At 43.0% G+C, this 26,454-nt stretch overlaps 3 protein-coding genes across 4 annotated transcripts in view; all 3 read left to right on the forward strand.

Moving 5' to 3' along the window:
• The window catches only part of vipr2 (vasoactive intestinal peptide receptor 2), a 28,936-nt gene extending 26,097 nt beyond the window's left edge, over positions 1 to 2,839 (forward strand). Inside the window, exon 13 of the mRNA XM_035634226.2 lies at positions 289 to 2,839. Coding sequence (XP_035490119.1) covers positions 289 to 462 — 174 coding nt within the window. The 3' untranslated portion in view covers positions 463 to 2,839. The remainder of the gene's footprint in view (positions 1 to 288) is intronic.
• An 11,996-nt stretch (positions 2,840 to 14,835) lies between these two features.
• LOC118310886 (tripartite motif-containing protein 16-like) lies at positions 14,836 to 17,543 on the forward strand. Its single transcript, XM_035634219.2, has one exon. The coding sequence runs from the start codon at positions 14,950 to 14,952 to the stop codon at positions 16,621 to 16,623; it is 1,674 nt and encodes a 557-aa protein (XP_035490112.2). The 5' UTR covers positions 14,836 to 14,949; the 3' UTR covers positions 16,624 to 17,543.
• A 3,308-nt stretch (positions 17,544 to 20,851) lies between these two features.
• On the forward strand, positions 20,852 to 25,946 carry LOC118310416 (tripartite motif-containing protein 16-like). 2 transcript variants are annotated; one of them, XM_047332235.1, is made up of 2 exons: positions 20,852 to 21,681; positions 25,235 to 25,946. In XM_047332235.1, the coding sequence occupies exons 1-2, from the start codon at positions 20,959 to 20,961 to the stop codon at positions 25,796 to 25,798; spliced, it is 1,287 nt and encodes a 428-aa protein (XP_047188191.1). In that variant the 5' UTR covers positions 20,852 to 20,958; the 3' UTR covers positions 25,799 to 25,946. The 2 variants fall into 2 exon arrangements, with proteins under 2 accessions (XP_047188191.1, XP_047188190.1); XM_047332234.1 differs by lacking the exon at positions 25,235 to 25,946 and having other exon boundaries at positions 20,866 to 23,755.
• The last annotated feature ends 508 nt before the right edge of the window (positions 25,947 to 26,454 follow it).

Genomic DNA, 26,454 nt, shown 5'->3' on the forward strand with positions numbered 1-26,454 from the left:
ATATTTAGGGGAGGGATCTCAATGAAAGTGTGAATTTAATGGGACTGCTGGGACTGAGCTCTACTGGGTGCCATCGTAGTTTGATGTGTTTATTTACATTTTAAAAATCTCTATTGAACTTTTTAAAATTTCTATCTAAATGCCCTTTTTTTGCATTGTCTAATGTGGCTCTTACAATTTGCCACGGTGCCATTTAAAATCAAGCACTTTGAACTGCCTTGCTGCTGAAGAGGTGTCACAGAGCCACAGTTGGATCTGTCATATCTCGTTGGTTACTTGTTCGTGCAGGTTCAGGGCGAGCTGAAGAGGAAGTGGCGCAGCATGTGTCTGAACTGCCGCCTGAGCAGAGGTCGCCACTTCAGCAGCCGCTTCGCCTCCAGGAACGGCTCCGAGCACATGGTGCAGTTCCACCGCAACTCCAGAACCCCGTCCATCCTGCAGTCGGAGACCACGGTGCTGTGAGGACCAGGAGCGACAACCAACGACGGTCGTCAGGGTTTGTTTGTTTTTTTGCTTTATGAACCTCGGTGAGACATCAGATGGTCCCGTGATTGCACCTGAAGTACTTGTGACGTGTCCCATGAGGGTGCACTGGGGGTTTTTGCCGCCAAACGAAGTCTCGCGTGTACTCAGTGTCGTTACGTCGTGTTAGCAGTGAGAGGTGAGAGTTGGAAGGCGAACGATCACAACCTGCTTTTCCTGCGGCGGTGCACATGAGGGAGGTATGAAATGTACATACTTAAACTTGTATATTTTATACGGATAAATGAAATATTTATGAATATATAGACACGGTGCCATTCTTGTCAACCCTGAAGTTTGAACCAAGCTGCAGAAAACAGGGCTCTTGTCCCTTACTGTCCTTTTACTGTACCTAGCTCCCAACATGTACGTATGTTTACACCTGTTTTTTCGTAAGCAGGTTTTTACAATAAACATATTTCTCATGAGAGAAGTCCCAAGTGGATACTGGACCCTAAAATTAAATTAAAAAATGATAATAATTCTTAGCTTTTGAACGTGAATGGTGTTCAGATGATGGTTTTATTCATGCAGCAAGTGTTACCCAGCTGTTGCATGATATTCTGTGTTTGCCTTTGTTTCATTGCTGCTGGTGTGTGACTGTCAACGTGTCATTTTCTTGTACAATGTAATTTAAAATATGCAATATGCTATATTATCTTTTCCATGTTGTATTTAATAAGAAATAACTATGGTGACACTTGACTTAAGACATACGGAATAGGTTTATTTTGGGCAATCACATTTTCACATTATTTATTATCTATTCATTAGCCATAAAACCATACTCCCTCCTCAGCTAATTAACTGATCTGAAATTAATTAATTTAGATTATTTGGGGATTTTGTGGTTGGTCCTATTTTAAATGAATTATATTTGAACAATGATGACAAACAACTATCCTACAGTAAGTAGCAGCCAGACCCCACTGTGCCTGACTTGAATTCTCATTTGTTGTCCAGAATCGGGGGAGCAAAATATGTAAATGTTTTTTGCTGAATTTGGGCAGTAGAATGACCTGGAATCTCCTGATTTGTATACACACACCTGAGTATCATCTGCATAATAGCAAACTTTTCTTTATCAACTTCACAGGTGAGGTTTGTATGCATGTAGATCGAGATTAATAGGGGGCCAAGTATTAAACCTTGTGGAACTCCACAGGCTGTGGAAGACCTGTGATACAACTGAGAGAATGAAATTAAATTATATCTTCAAGTTTCAGAATGACTGACTGTGAAACCTGTGGATTGAGCAAACACACTCCCCAAAAGTGGAAAATGGTTAATATATATAATATATAGAAGTGTCCCACGAGGATGTAAAAGTAATGCGTAAATATACAGGTATGAATTCAGAAAGATATTATAGTTTTTGTAAAAAATTTAAATATGTGTTTACCTTGACAGTATTAGTTGCGATTGCAATTTTTTTTCATTATCTGTTAATCTGATGAATATTCCCTTAATAAATTTTGGGTCTGTCATATAAAAAAGTAGAAATGGCATCTTCATATGGTTTATTTTATTGACCAACAGTCAAAAAACCTGATGATATTTAAATTAATGTCATGGAAGACCGAAGGAAACCAACAAATATTTATATCTAAGAATCTGAGACCAGGGAATGTTTAATGCTTAAATAGAGAATTAAACAATTAATCATTTTTCTAAATGTTTGCGATCAAGGACAAACGAATTAGATAAAATAGTTTTGTCACGGTACACAAACAAATGCATTAGTTTATAAGAAATATGTTTTAAATACACAGTTCAAGGAAAAGTAACTGTATGGAGGCTCTCAGCTGCCATGCAAATATCGAACATTATAACCCAACACTGCTGCATGCCTTAAGGAAAGTGTTACCAAATCTATTGTAATCACGGTGCCACCATCTTATTTGATGTTTCAATAGACGTCTACGTGACTATAGGTGGTTATTTGTGTACAAAACACTGTAGACCACGTATACAATGCAGTGTCAGCTTGTGGAGTGATTTCATATTCAATGTTGACTGACATGACACATGTATTGAGACGCTATGAATGTCATGCAGAGGATGATTGATAAAGGCTATGTTTGTAAGCGTTGTACTACGTGAATGTGACTCTTTGGAATTTGTTTTAATTCTGTTCATGTGCGTTCAGCAGAGGGGACAGGACTCCAGATATGTCAATCAAAGACTTTATATGAAAATGGACGTGTTCACCAGGTCCAGAAAATTAAGCTAATGCTGAATAACCTGAAGCCTGTATTCTCTGTTATGACCAGCAGAGGGCGACTCTATGAGAACATGACTCTACTTCTCACTTGGTTTATAACATCAGTAAAACATTTTCCTGAGGAGTTCATGGTTCAATGTCTAGATTCACAGTCTTCTTCAATGCATGATGTTCATTTTGTATATTATGGTCCATTTAGAGTCAAATAGACGATAAAGCACAGTATACATTGGGGCGTAGATAAATCGTGACTGATCGTACCGTCCAATAAGAGCACGGTTCCAGGTGGCGGTGGATGAGCTCTGTCAGGCTCCACCCCCTTACTCCTCCAAACATGGTTACGAAAATCCAGGATGGTCAAAATGCTAAACTCAAGGCTTTAAAACGACAGTCCGCAAAAAGACCAATGGGTGGCGTGCGTGAGTGGCCAAGCGTCATGAATTGTCGTAGGCCTTGAGAACATTTCTCCAACGCGGAGAAAGCCACTTGGATAATGTTTCACGCTTTGAGATCATCCGAACAAACGAATGCCATGTTCACAATATCGTGGGATGGAAGATGGTATTCATGGCTTCACGGCGTCTGACGACTTCAGATCGTCTTATTGATCTTCAGATCGACACATTTCAGATGATCAGGGTTGTTTTCCCATCATGTCGACGCTTCTTCCCCGAGTCGACGGGATTTATCGGAGAAAAATTGAAACCCCTTTGTGGTTGTGTGTGTGTTGTTCATCCCTCATGTACTCCCGTGTGAAATCCGCACCTCACTTTGTTCCATTTGCATGAATGTCAGATTAATTCCCCCCTGTGAGCCCGTTGTGTCGCAGCGACTCAACCGGTCTCCGTCCCGCTCTGCCGCCACATTCCTCACACCGGTGGCATATTTATTAGCGGAGATGTGTTCCTGAATGAGCGAGGGGAGTGAGTCACTGACCCCACTTTTAGTTCTGTGAGGAGAGCCGTCGATCAAATGGCCCCCAGTGCTTTTAACTGCAGTTATCGGCTTTCACTCATCAGACGAGGGCGTTGGCAATGGACCAACGCACACACACGCACGCACACACGCACACACACACACACGCACGCACGCACACACACACACGCACACACACACACACGCACACACACACACACACACACACCTACACATACACTGGTCAAAACACCTTTCATTTTAATAGATACATTGGAAATGCTTGATGAATTTCAGTTGAATTTTCACTCTGTATGTCTGTACATACACATACATGCACATTTTATATACTGTATATGTAACATTATATCTATTTGTAACATTATATTTACGCATACACACGTAAATAAATGTATATTATTATGTGTGTATCTATAAACAGACACAGACGCCCTGGTTCGCCCAACGAAAGATTCAATTACTTTCCAGAAACAAGCTAAAAATGTTCGCCGCCGCCGTGATAACTTTGTTACCGATGCTCCAACTGGACCTCGTGGGTCTGTTGCTCCAACTGGACCTCGTGGATCTGTTGCTCCAACTGGACCTCGTGGGTCTGTTGCTCCAACTGGACCTCTTGGATCTGTTGCTCCAACTGAACCAAGTGGATCTGTTGCTCCAACTGGACCTCGTGGGTCTGTTGCTCCAACTGAACGAAGTGGATCTGTTGCTCCAACTGGACCTCGTGGGTCTGTTGCTCCAACTGGACCTCTTGGGTCTGTTGCTCCAACTGGACCTCGTGGGTCTGTTGCTCCAACTGGACCTCGTGGGTCTGTTGCTCCAACTGGACCTCTTGGGTCTGTTGCTCCAACTGGACCTCGTGGGTCTGTTGCTCCAACTGGACCTCGTGGGTCTGTTGCTCCAACTGGACCTCTTGGGTCTGTTGCTCCAACTGGACCTCGTGGGTCTGTTGCTCCAACTGGACCTCGTGGGTCTGTTGCTCCAACTGGACCTCTTGGGTCTGTTGCTCCAACTGGACCTCGTGGGTCTGTTGCTCCAACTGGACCTCGTGGGTCTGTTGCTCCAACTGGACCTCTTGGGTCTGTTGCTCCAACTGGACCTCGTGGGTCTGTTGCTCCAACTGGACCTCGTGGATCCGGTTTGAACATCTCCAGCAACACAGTTCATCTGGAGCGAAACTCAACGGGTGTTGATGGTGTCAGGGTTCAAACGCATCTGCAAGGTTTCCCTCATTTCATCGTCTTCTTCCTCCCCCTACTCCTCTCTCGTATCCTTTCTTCATGCCGGCCCCCGTCCTCGGGGCTGCGGATGCCGGTCGTCCCCGAGCAGACGAGCTGCCCCTGATCGGAGGCGACAGAGCGGCTCGAGGGCGAAGACGCAGCTAATTGGGAGGGAGAAGGCGGGACGGGGCGATGACTGAGCACTCGCAGCTTCGTGTCGCTGGTTGTCGTGCGTGTACGGAAAAAAAAGACGATTCTTCCTCTTCTTTCACCGCAGGTTCTTTAACGGTACGAACGGAGGATCGAGAGAGCGGAAAAGCAAAATATCATAGAGACGGAAAGGAGATGATGATGAAAACCCAGGAACCTCAGGAGCACTCGAGGCATTTCATCGAACGCCGACTGAAACGCTGAGACGCCGCTCCAGCGTTGAAGAGCTCGACCGCTCATTAACTCGCAAAAGATGCTGAGCCGGTTTACCACCAAACTCGACGGAAGGATGGGTGACGGGCCAAGAAAGAATCCATGAACTTTTGATGTGGATCTCCGGCGACGGTTGGACAGATTCCACCTGCATGACTGGAGGTCAAACTAGCAGCTGCTTCCTGTCGGGTTTTCACTTCCTTCTCGGGAGGGTTAGGGATCTCAGACACAGGAGAAATATGTTTTTCTGTAGAGAAAAAACAACCACAACCCGAAAGTGAACTACAGACGCCGTACCATGCGAGTAAGGTCGGAGCATCTGCTTTTGTTTTGGCAGCTGTTCTCTGACACTTTGAGGTCGCCACCGCCGTGACCTTTCACGCGTCTACATGTTCCCGGGTTGAGTCAACAGCGAGGAAATGAAGAGGACATGATTTCCTGATTTCTTCCCTAGCGGACGTTTCTGAAATGTCTCCTCATTACTGCTGCGACCTCCAGTTGGTCGCTTGCACGAGGTCTGACTCTGACCAAAGCTCCGAGGGGACGTCGCGCTGTCGCAGGGGGAGTTGGGTTGATGAGGCCGGCAGCTCGTCGGCGTGGGTGGTTGGCTTCGACGTCACCGGTGGTTCAAGGGGTCGCCGACGGAGCTTGTCGCCACGGTAACGACCAGAGGGGGGGGGGGGGGGGCTCGGCGGGGGGGGGGAGGGGGGGGGGGGTGTCACTCTTGCTTCAGCCTGGGATGCAAGACAGGGGGGGCGTCAATCATCCGAAGCAACGCTCCACCTTGCCACCTTAAAGGAAGTTCAAAGAAATGGAGTCATCTCAAAGTCTGAGCCGTTGTTGACCTCCATGAGACACGTCGCGTCCTTGTCTTGCAACCTGCACATAATTTCCATCTAAGCGTAGAAAAGGGTCGTGGACCTGTGGATCGGGATCGCAGTGTCTTCGAAGGCCTGGAAAACAAATATATGAATGTAGATGAGAGCGACAACAGTTCCCGAGCCACTTCCCTGGAATTGTACTGTTCCATCTGTACTCAGTTTGACATTGTGTCGTAGGACTACGGACAATAAATCTACATCTTCTCCAAAACGAGCGTCGCTTGTTCATATATGGAAGCTCAAATCCTTCAGTGGATGTAATAATAAACCCATGTCTGACTGGCGACGTGGAACCGTAAGTGTATACAACGTTTCAACGCTGGTAGTCGAGGTAGGACAGGTAAGAACCAATCAGGAAGTGCGCCTCCGTTTCCGGACGTCTCCGCTTTTGCCAGTCCAGACCACAACGTTGCCCGGGAGTTTTCCAACTAAAACGGGACCAGCAGCGTTTCCCAACGCCCGCTTTTAAGCTCTCGGACACTAGCGTGGACTGCAGGCGTTGACGTGGCGGCGGTGATGCGCTTTTGCTTTGGGTCACACCTAATGTGTTAATTCGCGAAGCCAAGCCAATCGCTTCGCCCGACGAGTGACATCATCATCTCAAGCTGGGCACACGCCGTGCAATTTTCAGTAACGCTGACATTGTTGAACTCCATGTCAGTACTGTCCCAAAGCTCACGATTCATGTGCCCATCCGTCGTCGACCGCACCTCTGCTGCTCACACTGGGCGTGTGTGAAAGACGCCCGCCGTTGTGGTTACCATAGAAGAAGAAAGCTGACAAGACAGATGCTGTTTGCCAGTGGTGCCAACTTAGCGACTTTGTCGCCGTATTTAGCGAGTATTCAGACCCCTGGCGGTGTTATTGGAGACTTTTGGAGACTCTGACATGAAAGCACATTTTGTTCACACTCTTTTCAACGAGCAGCCGGGTGCTGCCGTGGGCCCCTCCCCCGTCCCGAAGCATTCACAGGCGGCCGAGTCGGAGCGGAAATGACGTTCCCCCCCTCCGCGTCCAGACTGCAAATGAATGGCGCATGCGCGAAGCCGCCGCGGGCTGATCACCGCCCTGGTTTACAGTCGGGGCGGGATGTACATGTCAAATTTTCTGTGTCTAAAATAAATCACTGCACTAAAATGAATCACTGCATTTATTGTGAAGAATCGACAGTGGAAAGTTTCATTTGTAGTTGTTTACTCACTTTAGGTGATGCCGTCATTCAGCGACTTCCAGCGACTTGTGGGACGGCCAATAGCCACTTTCCTTACCGACGAGTTGGCAACACTGCTCTCTGCCAGTAAGAGGCTGGCTTGTAAGAATTCATCTCAGTCCATTCGTACAGTGTGGGCCCGGTGCTCAACTCTCTGCATGAAAAAAGCAAATAAGTAGGGTCAGGGTTACGGTTAGCCCCTTAACCCTTTGCCCAAATATGACTATTTTAACTCTTGCGTACCATCGCTTCAAACGCTCGACAGAAAACTGTTATCAGGGATTTCAGAGCTCTGTGTGAAATCCACGTTGTGAAAGCATTTGAGGCCCGCTGGATTCTTGTGTCGCTCTGCGTTAGAGTCATCCGAGATGTGACACACACACACACACACACACATCATCATCGTCGCCGTTGCTGTCACACATGAAAGAATCTTTTTCCTCCGATTGTTGGACGCTGCCCTCTGAGGAGACTCTGTTCTCTGTGGAAAGTCGAGACCTGTGAACTCCTATCAAAGTGGTGTTTTTTTGTTTGCTCGACATTTCACTGACACTCGTCACTCGTACCGTTGCTGATTTTCGAGTTTTGCAGAAAATACATCTTTCTAGGCAAAGACCTTTGTTTTCCAGTTGCGAGGTTTTTCCCCTCCATTCATAGTTCCTAACTTACAATCACATATATTTTTGGGAAATATATTTCTATTAAAAGATAAAGTCAACTGTACAGAAGAGAATTAGGGCCAGTCATAAGAAAAAAAATGGGGGGGAAGATCTTTTTTTTTTTTTTACATTTCAAGAATAAAGTCGAAATACTACTTTGAAGATAAAGTTGAAAATCGTGACCCGGAAGCACCTTCCAGCACCAAACAACCGGATGTGGATGTTTTGTTAGCCAGTTTGCTAAGCTAACGCTAGTTGCTAACCAAGTTGTAAAGTTGCGATATATTATTATTGACAGGCTGAATCTGGAAGAAACGACGCGGAGACAACTGGTGTTTGCAACATGAACGTCAACGTGTGTCCTGACACGACGACGTTCAACTGCAAACAACCGTTAATGAATGTCGAGAGGCGCCCAGTTACCGAAGCTAGCGTAGCTTCGCTAACGTTAGCTAACGTGGATGTGTGACAGCTGAACTGGAACCACAACACAGACGTTTAGGACTATTTCAACTTTAATCTCCACATTTCAACTTAATTGTCGAACTGTTAAATAAATAAATAAAATCAACCCCCTCATTTTTTTATTCTGCGTGGTACTAGTTCTCCTCCGTACAACCCACCCACTAACAGAATAACACATCGGATCGATCACGTCAAACAGGAACAACACACCACATCAATGTGCACAGCTGACTGGCGCTGAGCGACAGAAGTCGATTTCCTCCCTGGTGATGGTTACGTAGACGCTGATCTTCATCACTCACAAGGAACATGAATGTCCCGGACGCCTCCGCTCGCTCTCAGAGTGAATCCCTTCCTTTTTTCAGTTCGTGCTGTTGACGGTGTCGCACTTGTTTCAGTTTTTTCTCCAGTGGTTGGTTTGCTGCTGAGGAGAAAACATTTTGTTTTAATTTATTTTATTTAATCAGGGGAGAGGATTATCGGCCCTCCACCAAACATGTCACACGCGACCACCTCTGATCTGCGTCGAGTAACTGAAATCACATTCTGCTTCGGGGCCCCGCAGACCGGAAGGCCCCAGGGCCGGCTCTGCTTCCATCAGCTTTGTTTTCATCGTGTGGTGACCGATGACGAGTCCCACGTCGGATCTGCTGTCTCCGCCTCCTCTCACGAGAGGTGGAATTCATTGCTGCTCGTTGCCCAACCTCAACTTGGACAGGCCACAACACATGACTGGAAATCCACTTGAAACCCAATTTTCCAGAGATTATTTGCACACGGCGAAGTGGTGGTGATGAGAAAAGAAAAGTGATGGCTCTCTCTCTCTCTCTCGTCCTTCTGTCTGAGTGGACAGACGACCTCCTGAAACCTGAGGGGTTTTCTGAACAAGTTGAAACCATCACGAAACCTCAAACCTTCGTTTAAACGTCTGTTCAGTTTGGTTGCATTTCGTTTTCATTGTAATTTACAATCACATCTCACGTTCCCATCGGCTCCTGGGATGTAAAGGTTTTGTCATCAGGTCGGGTCGGCGGGTGGCTCTTAGATGACCTGGTTGTCATGACAACACTATCATTGTTAGTCGTCGTACCGTGAGCCTGGTGTTTGTGGTTTCGAGGGGCATGTCTCGGCCCTATGGCCATGACCTTTGACACTTCCCTCCAGGATGGAGAATGATCATGTTGTCACGACAACCAGGTGAAGAGAGTCACACACAAAACTATCATGAGGTTTGCTAAGACGTGACGATGAGTCCAGAGGAGATGCAGGTGAACGTTGAAAAATGAGGTTTTCCTGATCTTCAGGATCCCGTCATTAATAATGGACGTGTGAGCCCCCCCCCCCCGTAAATACAGAACATCCTTCCACATTCTTGGCAGGAGAAACGGGGGACAAGCGGCTCATTGTGCGATGACCATGACTCCTGGTATGACAAATCTGTCATGGCAGCCATTGTGCCCAGACTGAGGCGACTGTTGGCATGTTCCAAAGAGACGTACACCGGCGGAGAACACGGGCCGGCGGCTCACATGGTACTCGCAGGTCACTGACCTCGCGACGCCGCGTTCTGGGAAACGAGACGCCATGTTCCGTGATTAACGGCGACAATGCGGACCCTCATCACCACCTCGGTTCCTTTGTGCGACCTTCTGGTGAGCTGATTAAAGGGCCATTCTGCAGGGCCACCGAGCCAAACGCTGCCTGTGGGCCTTCTGTGGGAACAGGCGGGCGACTTGTTTGCTCACGCGTGGAGCAGAGGGCCCTGCAGCCCCTCGCTCCGTCGCCGGGGTCAGACATCAAGGTCGAAGAGGATCCGCCTTTGGGTTGTTTTTCTGTTTTGTTTTTTATTCCAAAGCTGCAGAATAAGCCGTCGCCTTTCTTGGAACAGAAACGGCGGGTGACGGTTCACCACGTCTTCTGTTTCTCTGAACGTGTATGAAACATGAAAACACTGAACACTGAAGAGACACCGACAGAACTATCCTTTCTAATCTTTCTCCTCAGGTTCTTGAACCAGGTCACGTGTGTCTGTCTCTAGTCTGACATCAGTTCTCTGGTGATGTCATATTTATGTGTTTAAGTTAAATAGTTGTTGTTTGCAGTTGTTTGGGCTTTGAGCTTTTTTCCTGAATTAATTTACTTGTTCTTACCTTGGTCTTTGTTTCTATCACTTCCCGAGAACAGAGGAGCCAGAGAATTACATATGTTATGGGTTTAAATAGCCTTTTTGTTATTAGATTTAGAATTCAGTTTTCTATATATATATTGTTCAACATCTGTAAAGAAATTAACAAAAGTATTTTTTTTAATAACTAAGTTTACATTTATGGATAACCAAAATGTCAAAGGGATTAATTAAGTTATTAAGTTATATTAGTATTTCTCCTAAAAGAAAACAAAGTCTTGAGAAAACAAAACAGTGTCATTGACAAATTTGTCATCACGTATTGATTAGCAGGTTTAATATTTAAATAGTTTTACAGGACACTTCCCCGACATTATTCATAATTAGGTGTTTGTGATTGAATGATCCAGACGTCCTTACAGTTGGTGATTCTACATGATATCACATGTGGATCACAGACTACAGCTCCTGAATGTCCCATTACTCTCTGCGATACTTCAAACTCCTCCGTGGTCGGAGAATTCAGAAAATCACCATTGTCATATTTTGTATATGTATTTTTTGAAGAAGCTGCAAATTTGTGCGGCTTTGGTTTTGATTTACACATTTATTTATTCATCTTCTCGTTTCCGTTTTGATGTTGCTGGAGAAATCTTTCATGTATGAAATAGCTCTGGTACTATCGCAAAAAGTGAAATACACGTTGAAGAATGAACACTATATTCATAAACATTCAGAGATTTATTTGATTTGATTTAATTTGATTTTACTCTATATTATTTTTGTAATTCTGTGTATATATGTTGACTGCTAAATGCACTTTAATAACACCAAAAACAAATCCTCGTATGTAACCTGTTACCCACCTGGCAATAAACCTGATTCTGATTCTGATTCTGATCTCCCCTATTGTAAATCTGTTGCTTTATTTTGTAAGTCGGCCTGCAAACACTGGCAACAGCTGACTTGACGTTTCCATTTCCTGTAAGTTGTTGTAATAATGTGCTACTTCCACGCGGGGGCGACATTTTCTAACTTGTCCCTGTTGGCTGCATGAATGTCGGTGGCAGGCGGTGAGTGGACGCCTCACCTCACCTCACCTCACCTCACCTCACCTCACCTGGCTGACAGATTTGAAAAGTTCGCTCGGGACCCCAGGGAATCCTGGCAGGATTCAGGCCTTTTGATTGGGCAGCTCCCTGGTGGGAAACAGCAGGAACGTGAGGCTGATGGCAGCCAATAGAATCACACAAGCTGCTATAAATATGGATCAACACTGTTGAGTCTTGAATGTGAAATGAGCTGAACGTGGAATCACTGCACCGCAGGGCAGAATCCTAAAACAGTGTGAACGCAAGATATGTATTTTTTTTTATCAGCATTAATCAATACTTTTATCTACACGAGCGGCACGTGGCTCTACGGAAGATAAAGTCGGTCAAATGCGCCACTTTGGTTCAGGGTGAAATATTAATAATAACTACTGGATGGACCGACATTAAAAAAGATCCCACGACTTTGATGATTCCTTGACTCCGTGTTCAGGGCTAATTAGCTAATTAATTAAACATTAAACCAATGTGATGAAACGGAGCGAGTTATATGTAATAAATGTATGAACGGTGCAGAGAAGAGCAGTTCAGTGTTTTTTCCTTTTTGTTTCTTTTGTCTGTTTACAAAATAGTACCGTTTTGACAAATGTAGCAAAATACAAATCTATGTCGTTAGATTGTTGTGAAGACAGTTGCACGTTTTATTACAACAGTATCATCACTCCAGTCTCAGGTCCGGTGTCCTCCAGAGTCGGAGTGTACCTGGATCACAGTGCAGGTGTTCTGTCCTTCTACAGCGTCTCTGACACCATGACTCTCCTCCACAGAGTCCAGACCACATTCACTCAGCCGCTCTGTGCTGGAGTTGGGTTTTATTATAAAGGATCCACAGCTGAGTTCTGTAAACTCAAATAAGACCTGAGTCATTTAAAGAGCAGTGAGTTAAACTCTGTGTTTAAACCTTTAACTTCTTTTCTCTCAAAGCTCGTTGTTGTTGTTGTTGTTGTTGTTGTGACATTTGTGCTCTGCAGAGAGATCAGATGTCAATCAAACACAGTGGGCGGAGCTCTGACGTCTCCTCATTCATTGTTTCTGTTGATGTTTGATTTTGTGGAGGTGGAGCTGGAGTCTTTGACGATCTCACTGCTTGTCGATTTTTTTAAATTGACAGTAGATGTGAATGTATTTTGTTCTTTTTTTTTTTGCATAGTCAGAGTTTTTCTTCCATAATTGTAAATATAAAATTATTGGGAAATTCACTTCAGGGCTGTAACTAAAGATTCTATTTAATATTAATTATCCTGTCACTGATTTATTCAACCAATCAATCAATGTGTTCCACAGTACAAGACAATATCCAACTCACTGTTGATTTTACATTGATACAAATCTGAGAGGAAGAAAAAAATTTCCTCACCTTTGAGAAGTACAGTACCAGAGGACGCGTGACATTGTTGCTCGTATTTCTTGATTTTGTTTTCATTGTTTGCAATCATATCAATATTTTTTCTTCCAACTCTGCTTGTACTCAGTTGTGAATCATCCATGGTAATAAATTCTAACTCAACATTCGTTCATTTTGTTTTTCTTTAATAATCAACTGACTGTTCAGTGTGCAAAAAAGTGAAAAGCCCAATTTATATATATATATATATAACAAAATACTTCCAATCAATATTCTAACAACTGAGGAGTTGTAATGAGTTAATGGACTCGTCATTTCTGCTTCAGATCACTGGTTGGTTTCTCTGTTTTCTGACCAGCAGTCAGAAACACAAAGACGTTTACTTTAGCATATTTTAATTAGCATATTTTAATTAGCATTGTTTTTTCTTCAAAGATTTTATTGATTAAAAATGGTCATAGTGGCCCTTTAACTGATACGTTCGACCCCGCTCGGCTCACTTTCACAAATTTTCAGTTTTCCAGTTTCTAGCTCAGTTGATGAAAAAAAGAATACAAAATGTATTATATTAATTGATATCTGAGCTGGGATTGGCTCCAGCCCCCCCCGCGATCCTTAAATGGATAAAGCGGTAGACGATGAATGAATGAATGAATGATATCTGTGTGAACATCGAACAGACACTTACCCAAACTGAAAACCTCTCACATCAACATACAGAGTTTCCACCACAGAGACAGAGTTTACACTGAGCTCTTGCGCCCCCCGGTGGTTGCACACGCTCAGTGTGTGACAACATTTAAAGCTGCTTCCTGGAGCAATGCTCTCCCTTGCTGCAAGGCCACGTATGAGCTTTATCTAATACACTTGTATCTGGACAAGAATACGCTTTTCTTTTTTTTAGAACTATCATCACTTCCAATAAACCTGAAGAGACACAATGTCCTTTTCGTCCTTGAAGACCTTCACTGAAACAGGACACAGAGGTTGTGGACATGGTTCTGAACTTCTGGGCCTTTTCCTTCTTTAACTACATCATGTTGTTACGCGCTAGTTAATCATTCATCTGCACCAGTAGCAAACAAATAAAACATATGACACATTCATTATTTACAAATTGCTCTTTGAACCCAGTGTGTCCTTATCATGCACAGTATATTTGTTCTCTGTCTCTTTTTTGGTAGCTTGTGTGTTGTGTTCGTATGACGAGTGCGTATCTTTGCAGCGTCGACAGAGCGACTGAAATAAAAAGCTCATGCAGCTTGTTTCCTCCTCCTCAGTGATCTGCACGTTTGTCCTGATGTGCGCCAAAATTCTGTGGATTCCGACTCGGCCGATTTCCCATCCTTCAACCAAGTTTTGTGGGAATCTGTTCGGCAAATTTTGCATGATCCTGCTGACAAACAAACAAACAGACAGGGTCTTAACTCATTACTGGGCCTTTAACATATGAAGCACTGTTTTTATTCCTCTTTAGAACTCAAGTCTGCTGGGAATCTATGATAATATGACTTCGCATCCGTGTGCTGTTGTGACCACATCTTCATGACAAATATGAACAGGGCCTTTGTGGAATGAAATAAAGTCTGATCACCCTCCGTCTTCTTCCTGCTCTCAAACACAGAGAGCTCCACCCCGTCCACATAGTTCCTGGTTCCCTCCCCTTTAGATCCACAAGTTGAAGATGGGTGGAACCAACATGTGGTGAAGTGTCAGAGCTGACAGGCCCCGTTCACTGTGCAGACACATGTTGTTAAGATCAGAGCTCAGACTTAAGTTTCACTTCTCAGACACTGAAACTCAGACAGTCGTTTGTCACTGAGAGGTGAAATGGCACAGAAAGGAGTTGAGCTGGAGCGGGAATCCTTCTCTTGTTCCATCTGTCTGGATCTACTGAAGGATCCGGTGACTATTCCCTGTGGACACAGCTACTGTATGAGCTGTATTAAAACCCACTGGGACAAAGAGGATGAGAAGAGGATCTACAGCTGCCCTCAGTGTAGACAGACCTTCACACTGAGGCCTGTCCTGGTGAAAAACACCATGTTGGCTGATTTAGTGGAGCAGCTGAAGAAGACTGGACTCCAAGCTGCTCCTGCTGATCACTGCTACGCTGGAGCTGAAGATGTGGCCTGTGATGTTTGTACTGGGAAAAAACTGAAAGCCGTCAAGTCCTGTTTGGTTTGTTTGGCCTCTTATTGTGAAAAACACCTCCAGCCTCATTATGATGCAGCTCCGTTAAAGAAGCACAAGCTGGTGGACCCCACCAAGAAGCTCCAGGAGAACATCTGCTCTCGTCATGATGAGGTGATGAAGATGTTCTGCCGCACTGATCAGCAGTGTATCTGTTATCTCTGCTCTGTGGATGAGCATAAAGGCCACGACACAGTCTCAGCTGCAGCAGAAAGGACCGAGAGGCAGAGAGAGCTCGAGCTGAGTCGACAACAAATCCAGCAGAGAGTCCAGGACAGAGAGAAAGATGTGAAGCTGCTTCAACAGGAGCTGGAGGCTGTCAATGGCTCTGCTGACAAAGCAGTGGAGGACAGTGAGAAGATCTTCACTGAGCTGATCCGTCTGGTGGAGAAAAGAAGCTCCGACGTGAAGCAGCAGATCAGATCCCAGCAGGTAACTGAAGTGAGTCGAGTCAAAGATCTTCAGGAGAAGCTGGAGCAGGAGATCACTGAGCTGAAGAGGAAAGACGCTGAACTGAAGCAGCTCTCACACACAGAGGATCACAACCAGTTTCTACACAACTGCCACTCACTGTCACCACTCAGTCCGTCTACACACTCATCCAGCATCAACATCCGTCCTCTCAGGTACTTTGAGGCTGTGACAGCAGCTGTGTCAGAGGTCAGAGGTCGACTACAGGACGTCCTGACTGAGTCAGAGACAAACATCTCACTGAAAGTGACTCAAGTGGATGTTTTACTGTCACAACCAGAGCCCAAGACCAGAGAGGAATTCTTAAGATATTCACAAGAAATCACACTGGATCCAAACACAGTAAACACAGACCTGTTATTATCTAAGGGAAATAGAAAAGTAACTTTAATGACAGAAGAACAGGTTTATTCTAGTCACCCAGGCAGATTCACTTATTATTGTCAGGTCCTGAGTAGAGAGAGTCTGACTGGACGTTGTTACTGGGAGGTGGAGAGGAGAGGAGACGTTGATGTAGCAGTCGCATACAAGAACATCAGCAGAGCAGGGAGGTCAGATGAATGTGTATTTGGATTCAATGACAAATCTTGGTCATTGAATTGTTGTGAAAACAGTTATGACTTTTATTACAACGATATCAAAACTCCAGTCTCAGGTCCGGTGTCCTCCAGAGTCGGAGTGTACCTGGATCACAGTGCAGGTGTTCTGTCCTTCTACAGCGTCTCTGACACCATGACTCTCCTCCACAGAGTCCAGACCACATTCACTCAGCCGCTTTATGCTGGAGTTAGGATTTATAATGATGAAGGAGACACAGCTGAGTTCTGTAAACTCAAATAGACTTGACTCATTTAAAGAGCAGTGATTTTGTTGTTGTTGTTGCTGTTGTTGTTGTTGTGACATTCGTGCTTTGCACAGAGATCAGCTGTCAATCAAACACAGTGGGCGAAGTTCTGACGTCTCCTCATTCATTGTTTCTGTTGATGTTTCCGTCGTAGAAACTGTAAATAAAATAAATTGCTTTTACAAAAGAGGCATGAAATTCTAAACTTAAAGTTGATCCGGGGTTTTGCAGAATGAAAAGTGATGTCCTGTAAACATCCATAATAATGTTCCTTCATCTTTTGTGTCATATCGTTTACCTGCATGTCATTTTTTGCATATTTTTATTTTGTGTCAATATTACTGTTATTACTTTTACTTTCCACCAGCATCATTGTTTCCTTTGTCAATGCAGTTTTTAATTCCAGTTGAATGATTGTTAATATGTTTTTTGTTTCTCTTTCATTGTTTTGAAAAAGTACAAATGTAATCATTATGAGGACCAATGAGAAGCATGATCTTTTATTTTTATTTACAGTACATGTGAATATATTTTTGTGATTTTTTTTGCATGGTCACAGTTTTTCTTCCATAAATGTAAATATGAAATTAGTGGGAAATTCTATTAAGGGCTGTAACTAAAGATTCCTTTTATTATTATTTATCCTGTCCCTGATTTAATCAACCAATCAATCAATCTGTTCCACGGCACAAGACAATATCCAACTCACTGTTCATTTTACATCGATACAAATGTGAGAGGAAGAAAACAAATTTCCTCACCTTTGAGAACTACAGTACCAGAGGACGCGTAACATTTTTGCTCGTATTTCTTGATTTTGTTTTCATTGTGTGCAATCATATCAATATTTTTTTTCAAACTCTGCTTGTAATAAGTTGTCAATCATCTATGGTAATAAATTCAAACTCTACATTCATTCATTTTGTTTTTCTTTACTAATCAACTGACTGTTCAGTGTACAAAAAAGTGAAAAGCCCAATTTATATATATATATATAACAAAATACTGCCAATCAATATTCTAACAACTGAGGGGGCAAATGAGTTAATGGACTCGTCATTTCTGCCTCAGAATATGGTTCGTCTCTCTGTTTTCTCTCTGTCAGAAACACAAAGACGTTTAGTTTAGCATATTTTAATTAGCATATTTTTTTCTTCAAAGATTTTATTGGTTAAAAATGGTCGTAGTGGCCCTTTAATTGACACGGTCGACCCCGCTCGAATTTGCTCGGCTCACTTTCACAAATTTTCAGTTTTCCAGTTTCTAGCTCAGTTGATGAAAAAAAGAATACAAAATGTATTATATTAATTGATATCTGTGTGAACATCGAAAAACTCTACATGAGTTCATTTTGTTTTTCTTTAATAATCAACTGACTGTTCATTGTACAAAAAAGTGAAAGCCCAAGTTTATATATATATACATATAATATTTTGCTTAAAGAAATATCTCAAGCAATTAATTATTTGAAAAACAAAATATTGCCAATCAATATTCTAACAACTGAGGAGGCTAATGAGATAATGGACTAGTCATTTCTGCTCCAGAGCACTGGTTGGTTTCTCTATTTTCTGACCAGCTGTCAGAAACACAAAGACGTTTAGTTTAGCATATTTTAATTAGCATATTTCTTTAAAGATTTTATTGATTAAAAATGGTCTTTATCTGACACGGTCGACCCCGCTCGGCACGGCTCACTTTCAAAAGAAATTTCGTTATCCAGTTTCTAGCTCAATTTCTGAAACAAAATAAAAAATGTATTATATTAATTGATATCTGTGTGAACATCGAACAGACACTTATTCAAACTGAAAACCTCTCACATCAACATACAGAGTTTCCACCACAGAGATAAAAGTTTACACTGAGCTCTTGCGCCCCCCGGTGGTTGCACACGCTCAGTGTGTGACAACATTTACAGCTGCTTCCTGGAGCAATGCTCTCCCTTGGTGCAAGGCCACGTATGAGCTTTATCTAATATACATGTATCTGGACAAGAATACACTTTTCCTTTTTAGAACTATCATCACTTCCAATAAACCTGAAGAGACACCATGTCCTTTTCCTTCTTGAAGACCTTCACTGAAACAGGACACAGAGGTTGTGGACATGGTTCTGAACTTCTGGGCCTTTTCCTTCTTTGACTCCATCTTGTGGTTACGCGCTAGTTAATCATTCATCCGCACCAGTAACAAACAAATAGAACATATGACACATTCATTATTTACAAGTTGCTCTTTGAACCCAGTGTGTCCTTATCATGCACAGTATATTTATTCTCTGTCTCTTTTCTCTCCCGTGTCACGAACTCTATAACACTCGTTCTAAAATGTTTGTGAGTTTGTGTGTTGTGTTCGTATGACAAGTGTGTATTTTTGCAGCGTCAGAGTCGACAGAGCGACTGAAATAAAAACCTCATGCAGCTTGTTTCCTCCTCCTCGCTGATCTGCACGTTTGTCCTGATCTTCATCCTTCAACCAAGTTTTGTGGGAATCTGTTAAGCAAATTTTGCATGATCCTGCTGACAAACAAGCAAACATACAGTAGCCTTCTTGTTGGAGGTAAAAAATGAATAAAGTACAATCATTCTGTTGATTGTACTTATTTCAACCTAAACCCTGACTTATCTGCAAACCTTTCAGAGCATCGTCACATCAAAAAGCTGCTTCTGTTTTTCCACAGTGGTTTGTAACAGTTTATAAAAGGCAAAACAAAGGAATCTGCAGCCAGTTTCATTCTAAAGTGCAGTTAAAGACTTAAAGTTTAGAGAACTCGCTGCATTTATTTCACAGAATCCCAAAATCAATGACCTTCTTTGTTGCCACTGGAAACTATATGTCAATAACAATATCCTGGATCTGTGGTGTCCCCCAGGGGTTGATCTTGGGGCCTCAATTGTTCAACCTTTATATTCTCAGATTTGGACAAATCATTAAAGACAATAAGATTTCTTATCACGGCTATGCTGATGACACCCAAATCTACTTAGCCCTCTCACCTAACGATCATGGTCCCCTTTAATCTCTCTTTCAATATGTTGACCAAATTAACTCTTGGATGTTTCAAAATTTCCTTCAGCTGAATAAAGACAAAACCAAAATAATCACAATTGGAAATAAGGAGGAGAGACTGAAAGTTGCTACTCACCTTGAAACAAAAGGACTTAAAATGAAGGACACTGTTCAAAACAGGCATGTTAAAGCAATAACCAAATCTGCTTTCTACCATCTCAAAGAAATAGCCAAACTTAGAGGCCTTATGTGAAGACATGATTTAGAAAAACTAATTCAAACTAATTTGTTTCCAGCAGGGTAGATCACTGCAATGTTGTCCTGACAGGCCTCCCTAAAACGACCATCAAGATGCTTCAGCTTGTACCTAATGCAGCTGCTAGAGTTCTTACAAAAAACTAAAAGAACACACCACACCACTCTAATACTGAAGTCCTTAAACTGGCTTCCACTAAATCACAGAATTGACTTTTAATCGCTGCTACGACTTTACCAAATTACCTCTCAGATAGACTTAAAACCAAACTGTCCTCAGATACTTTTATGTTAACTGATCTAATGCTCAGGGATCACGGCCTGGCCAGATCTAATTTTACTGCAGTGACTGTCTTCCACTAAGAAAGGTATAGGAGAACACGTAGTATTGGTCACAAGGCTATATTAACAAGGACACAGTGTTTTTTTATTCTTCCTTTCTTTATTTTGATAAATGCTATTTTATGCTCCTATTGTATTTTATATACTTCTGTTACTCTCATCTTTACTTCCTTGCATGCACTCTCTTTTAATGCACATCACCTTTTAATTTAATGTATTGTGTCTTCATGTTTTTTCATTACGTTCATTTAAATTACATTCATTGAGCAGACGCTTTTGTCCAAAGCGACTTACAATAAGTGGTTTAAAGTTTTATCTGCTCATTCATAAAGCACTGAATTGCCACTGTGTATGAATGGTGCTGTATGAATAAACTTGCCTTGCCTTTGCCTTTAGAACTCCATTACAGTAACACTGCTGGGAATCTACGTATAATATGTTGCTGTGCCTTTGTGGTATTAAGTAAAGCCTGAAAACCCTCCCTCTCCTTTCTGCTCTCAAACACAACAAGATCCGCCCTGTCAGGATGTTTCTTGACCACTCCCCCTGACAGATCTGTAAGTGTAGGGACCAGTGTAAACAACATGGCGTTGCATGCGGGAAATGACTCACTGCAGGAAGCGAAGGAGACCAGAGGGAGCAGAGATCTGTTGTCCTCCAGAGCACAGAGAGTTTCTGTTCGGGGAAAGAGAAACTGTTTGACATTCACTATCTGGAAGTGAAATGGCGCAGCAAGGAAATCCGCTGGATCAGGCAAAATTCTGCTGTTCCGTCTGTCTGGATCTACTGACGGATCCGGTGACTATTCCCTGCGGACACAGCTACTGTATGAGCTGTATTGAAACCCACTGGGACAAAGAGGATGAGAAGAGGATCTACAGCTGCCCTCAGTGTAGACAGACCTTCACACCGAGACCTGTCCTGGGGAAAAACATCATGTTGGCTGATTTAGTGGAGGAACTGAAGAAGACTGGACTCCAAGCTGCTCCTGCTGATCACTGCTGTGCTGGAGCTGAAGATGTGGCATGTGATTTCTGCACTGGGAGAAAACTGAAAGCCGTCAAGTCCTGTTTGGTTTGTTTGGCCTCTTATTGTGAGAAACATCTCCAGCCTCATTATGATGTTCCTCTGTTAAAGAAGCACAAGCTGGTGGACCCCACCAACAAGCTCCAGGAGAACATCTGCTCTCGTCATGATGAGGTGATGAAGATGTTCTGCCGCACTGATCAGCAGTGTATCTGTTACCTCTGCTCTGTGGACGAACATAAAGGCCACGACACAGTCTCAGCTGCAGCAGAAAGGACCGAGAGGCAGAGAGAGCTCGAGCTGAGTCGACAACAAATCCAGCAGAGAGTCCAGGACAGAGAGAAAGATGTGAAGCTGCTTCAACAGGATCTGGAGGCTGTCAATGGCTCTGCTGACAAAGCAGTGGAGGACAGTGAGAAGATCTTCGCTGAGATGATCAGATCATTGAAGCAACAGATCAGATCGAAGCAGGAAACTGAAGTGAGTCGAGTCAAAGATCTTCAGGAGAAGCTGGAGCAGGAGATCACTGAGCTGAAGAGGAAAGATGCTGAACTGAAGCAGCTCTCACACACAGAGGATCACAACCAGTTTCTACACAACTACCCCTCACTGACACCACTCAGTCCGTCTACACACTCATCCAGCATCAACATCCGTCCTCTCAGGTACTTTGAGGCTGTGACAGCAGCTGTGTCAGAGGTCAGAGGTCGACTACAGGACGTCCTCACTGAGTCAGAGACAAACATCTCACTGACAGTGACTCAAGTGGATGTTTTACTGCCACAACCAGAGCCCAAGACCAGAGCTGAATTCTTAAGATATTCACAGGAAATCACACTGGATCCAAACACAGTAAACAAACATTTGTTATTATCGGAGGGAAACAGAAAAGTAACATTTGTGAGAGAAAAACAGTTTTATTCCAATCACCGAGACAGATTCACTTATTGGTCTCAGGTCCTGAGTAGAGAGAGTCTGACTGGACGTTGTTACTGGGAGGTGAAGAGGAGAGGAGACGTTGATGTAGCAGTCGCATACAAGAATATCCGCCGAGCAGGGAAATCAGATGAATGTAGATTTGGATTAAATGACAAATCTATGTCGTTAGATTGTTGTGAAGACAGTTGCACGTTTTATTACAACAGTATCGACACTCCAGTCTCAGGTCCAGTGTCCTCCAGAGTCGGAGTGTACCTGGATCACAGTGCAGGTGTTCTGTCCTTCTACAGCGTCACTCACATCATGACTCTCCTCCACAGAGTCCAGACCACATTCACTCAGCCGCTTTATGCTGGAGCTGCGATTAATGATGATGACGGATTCACAGCTGAGTTCTGTAAACTCAAATAGACTTGAGTCATTTAAAGAGCAGTGAGTTAAATTCTGTTTAAACCTTTAACTTCTTTTCTCTCAAAGCTCGTTGTTGTTGTCGTTGTTGTTGTTGTTAATGTTGTGACATTCGTGCTCTGTACAGAAATCAGCTGTCAATCAAACACAGTGGGCGGAGCTCTGACGTGTCCTCATTCATTGTTTCTGTTGATGTTTGAGTTTGTGGAGGTGGAGCTGGAGCCGTGGACGATCTCACTGCTCGTCTCTTAAAGCAGCAAAAGACTCAGTGAAACTTTTACACGTCTTCAGATGAACAAGTGTAATCTGAAAACCTGAGATATGAGAATAATAGAATCTCAGATTTCCTTCTCCTTGAACTGGTCCTAATACTCCGTCGTCGAAACTGTAAATAAAATAAATCAATTTTACAAAAGAGGCATGAAATTCTAAACTTAAAGTTGATCAGTGGTTTTGCAGAAGGAAATGTGATGTCCTGTACACATCCATAATAATGTTCATTCATCTTTTGTGTCATATCGTTTACATGCATGTCATTTTGATTCATATGTTTATTTTGTGTCAATATTACTGTATTGCTTTCATTTATTTACCACCAGCATCATTGTTTCCTTTGTCAAAGCAGTTTTTATTTCCAGTTGAATGATTGTTAATAAGGTTATTTTTCTCTTTCATTGTTTTGAAAAAGTACAAATGTAATCATTATGAGGACCAATGAGAAGCATGATTTTTTTCCTAAATTTACAGTTAATGTGAATGTATTTCGATGATTTTTTTTTGCATGGTTACAGTTTTTCTTTCATAAATGTAAATATGAAATTAGTGGGAAATTCTCTTAAGGGCTGTAACTTAATATCCCTTTTAATATTATTTTGTATTTAGTTTGATTTAATCAACCAATCAATCAATCTGTTCCACAGCACCAGACAATATCCAACTCACTGTTCATTTTACATCGGTACAAATCTAAGAGGAAGAAAAAATTTCCTCACCTTTGAGAACTACAGTACCAGAGGACGCGTGACATTTTTGCTCGTATTTCTTGATTTTGTTTTCATTGTTTGCAATCATATCAATATTTTTTCTATCAACTCTGCTTGTACTCAGTTGTCAATCATCCATGGTAATAAATTCAAACTCAACATTCGTTCATTTTGTTTTTCTTTAATAATCAACTGACTGTTCAGTTTACAAAAAAGTGAAAAGCCCAATTTATATATATATATATATAACAAAATACTTCCAATCAATATTCTAACAACTGAGGAGGCTAATGAGTTAATGGACTCGTCATTTCTGCTTCAGATCACTGGTTGGTTTCTCTGTTTTCTGACCAGCTGTCAGAAACACAAAGACGTTTAGTGAAGCATATTTTAATTAGCATTGTTTTTTCTTCAAAGATTTTATTGATTAAAAATGGTGATAGTGGCCCTTTAACTGACACGGTCGACCCCGCTCGGCTCACTTTCACAAATTTTCAGTTTTCCAGTTTCTAGCTCAGTTGATGAAAAAAAGAATACAAAATGTATTAAGTTAATTGATATCTGTGTGAACATCGAACAGACACTTACCCAAACTGAAAACCTCTCACATCAACATACAGGGTTTGCACCACAGAGATAAAAGTTTACACTGAGCTCTTGCGCCCCCCGGTGGTTGCACACGCTCAGTGTGTGACAACATTTACAGCTGCTTCCTGGAGCAATGCTCTCCCTTGCTGCAAGGCCACGTATGAGCTTTATCTAATATACATGTATCTGGACAAGAATACACTTTTCCTTTTTAGAACTATGATCACTTCCAATAAACCTGAAGAGACACAATGTCCTTTTCCTCCTTGAAGACCTTCACTGAAACAGGACACAGAGGTTGTGGACATGGTTCTGAACTTCTGGGCCTTTTCCTTCTTTGACTCCATCATGATGTTACTCGCTAGTTAATCATTCATCCGCACCAGTAGCAAACAAATAAAACATATGATACATTAATTAATGTCGTTATCATGCACAGTATATTTGTTCTCTGCCTTTTTTCTCTCCTGTGTAATGAACTCTGTAACTCCCGTTCTTCAATATGAATTGTTTGGTAGCTTGTGTGTTGTGTTCGTATGATGAGTGCGTATCTTTCCAGCGTCGACAGAGCGACTGAAATAAAAAGCTCCTGCAGCTTGTTTCCTCCTCCTCACTGATCTGCACGTTTGTCCTGATCTGCACCAAAATTCTGTCGATTCCGACTCGGCCAATGTCCCATCCTCCATCCAAGTTTTGTGGGAATCCTGCTGACAAACAAACAAACAGGGTGTTAACTCATTACTGGGCCTTTAACATATGAAGCACTGTTTCTATTCCTCTTTAGAACTGAAGTCTGCTGGGAATCTATGATAATATGAGTCTGCATCCGTGTGCAGCAGCAGTGTATCTGTTATCTCTGCTCTGTGGACGAACATAAAGGTCACGACACAGTCTCAGCTGCAGCAGAAAGGACCGAGAGGCAGAGAGAGCTCGAGCTGAGTCGACAACAAATCCAGCAGAGAGTCCAGGACAGAGAGAAAGATGTGAAGCTGCTTCAACAGGAGCTGGAGGCTGTCAATGGCTCTGCTGATAAAGCAGTGGAGGACAGTGAGAAGATCTTCACTGAGATGATCCGTCTGGTGGAGAAAAGAAGCTCTGACGTGAAGCAGCAGATCAGATCCCAGCAGGAAACTGAAGTGAGTCGAGTCAAAGATCTTCAGGAGAAGCTGGAGCAGGAGATCACTGAGCTGAAGAGGAAAGACGCTGAACTGAAGCAGCTCTCACACACAGAGGATCACAACCAGTTTCTACACAACTGCCACTCACTGTCACCACTCAGTCCGTCTACACACTCATCCAGCATCAACATCCGTCCTCTCAGGTACTTTGAGGCTGTGACAGCAGCTGTGTCAGAGGTCAGAGGTCGACTACAGGACGTCCTGACTGAGTCAGAGACAAACATCTCACTGAAAGTGACTCAAGTGGATGTTTTACTGCCACAACCAGAGCCCAAGACCAGAGCTGAATTCTTAAGATATTCACAGGAAATCACACTGGATCCAAACACAGTAAACAAACATTTGTTATTATCGGAGGGAAACAGAAAAGTAACATTTGTGAGAGAAAAACAGTTTTATTCCAATCACGAGACAGATTCACTTATTGGTCTCAGGTCCTGAGTAGAGAGAGTCTGACTGGACGTTGTTACTGGGAGGTGAAGAGGAGAGGAGACGTTGATGTAGCAGTCGCATACAAGAATATCCGCCGAGCAGGGAAATCAGATGAATGTAGATTTGGATTAAATGACAAATCTATGTCGTTAGATTGTTGTGAAGACAGTTGCACGTTTTATTACAACAGTATCGACACTCCAGTCTCAGGTCCGGTGTCCTCCAGAGTCGGAGTGTACCTGGATCACAGTGCAGGTGTTCTGTCCTTCTACAGCGTCACTCACATCATGACTCTCCTCCACAGAGTCCAGACCACATTCACTCAGCCGCTTTATGCTGGAGCTGCGATTAATGATGATGACGGATTCACAGCTGAGTTCTGTAAACTCAAATAGACTTGAGTCATTTAAAGAGCAGTGAGTTAAATTCTGTTTAAACCTTTAACTTCTTTTCTCTCAAAGCTCGTTGTTGTTGTCGTTGTTGTTGTTGTTAATGTTGTGACATTCGTGCTCTGTACAGAAATCAGCTGTCAATCAAACACAGTGGGCGGAGCTCTAACGTCTCCTCATTCATTGTTTCTGTTGATGTTTGAGTTTGTGGAGGTGGAGCTGGAGCCGTGGACAATCTCACTGCTCCTCTCGGCCCCGCTCGGCTCCGCTCGGCTC

The sequence above is a fragment of the Scophthalmus maximus genome, chromosome 5, assembly GCF_022379125.1.
Source record: "Scophthalmus maximus strain ysfricsl-2021 chromosome 5, ASM2237912v1, whole genome shotgun sequence".
Classification (NCBI taxonomy): domain Eukaryota; kingdom Metazoa; phylum Chordata; class Actinopteri; order Pleuronectiformes; family Scophthalmidae; genus Scophthalmus; species Scophthalmus maximus.

Coding starts and splice junctions, on each gene's coding strand:
- LOC118310886 (XM_035634219.2), top strand. CDS start 14,950: ATGGCACAGAAAGGAGTTGAGCTGGAGCGGGAATCCTTCTCTTGTTCC.
- LOC118310416 (XM_047332234.1), top strand. CDS start 20,959: ATGGCGCAGCAAGGAAATCCGCTGGATCAGGCAAAATTCTGCTGTTCC.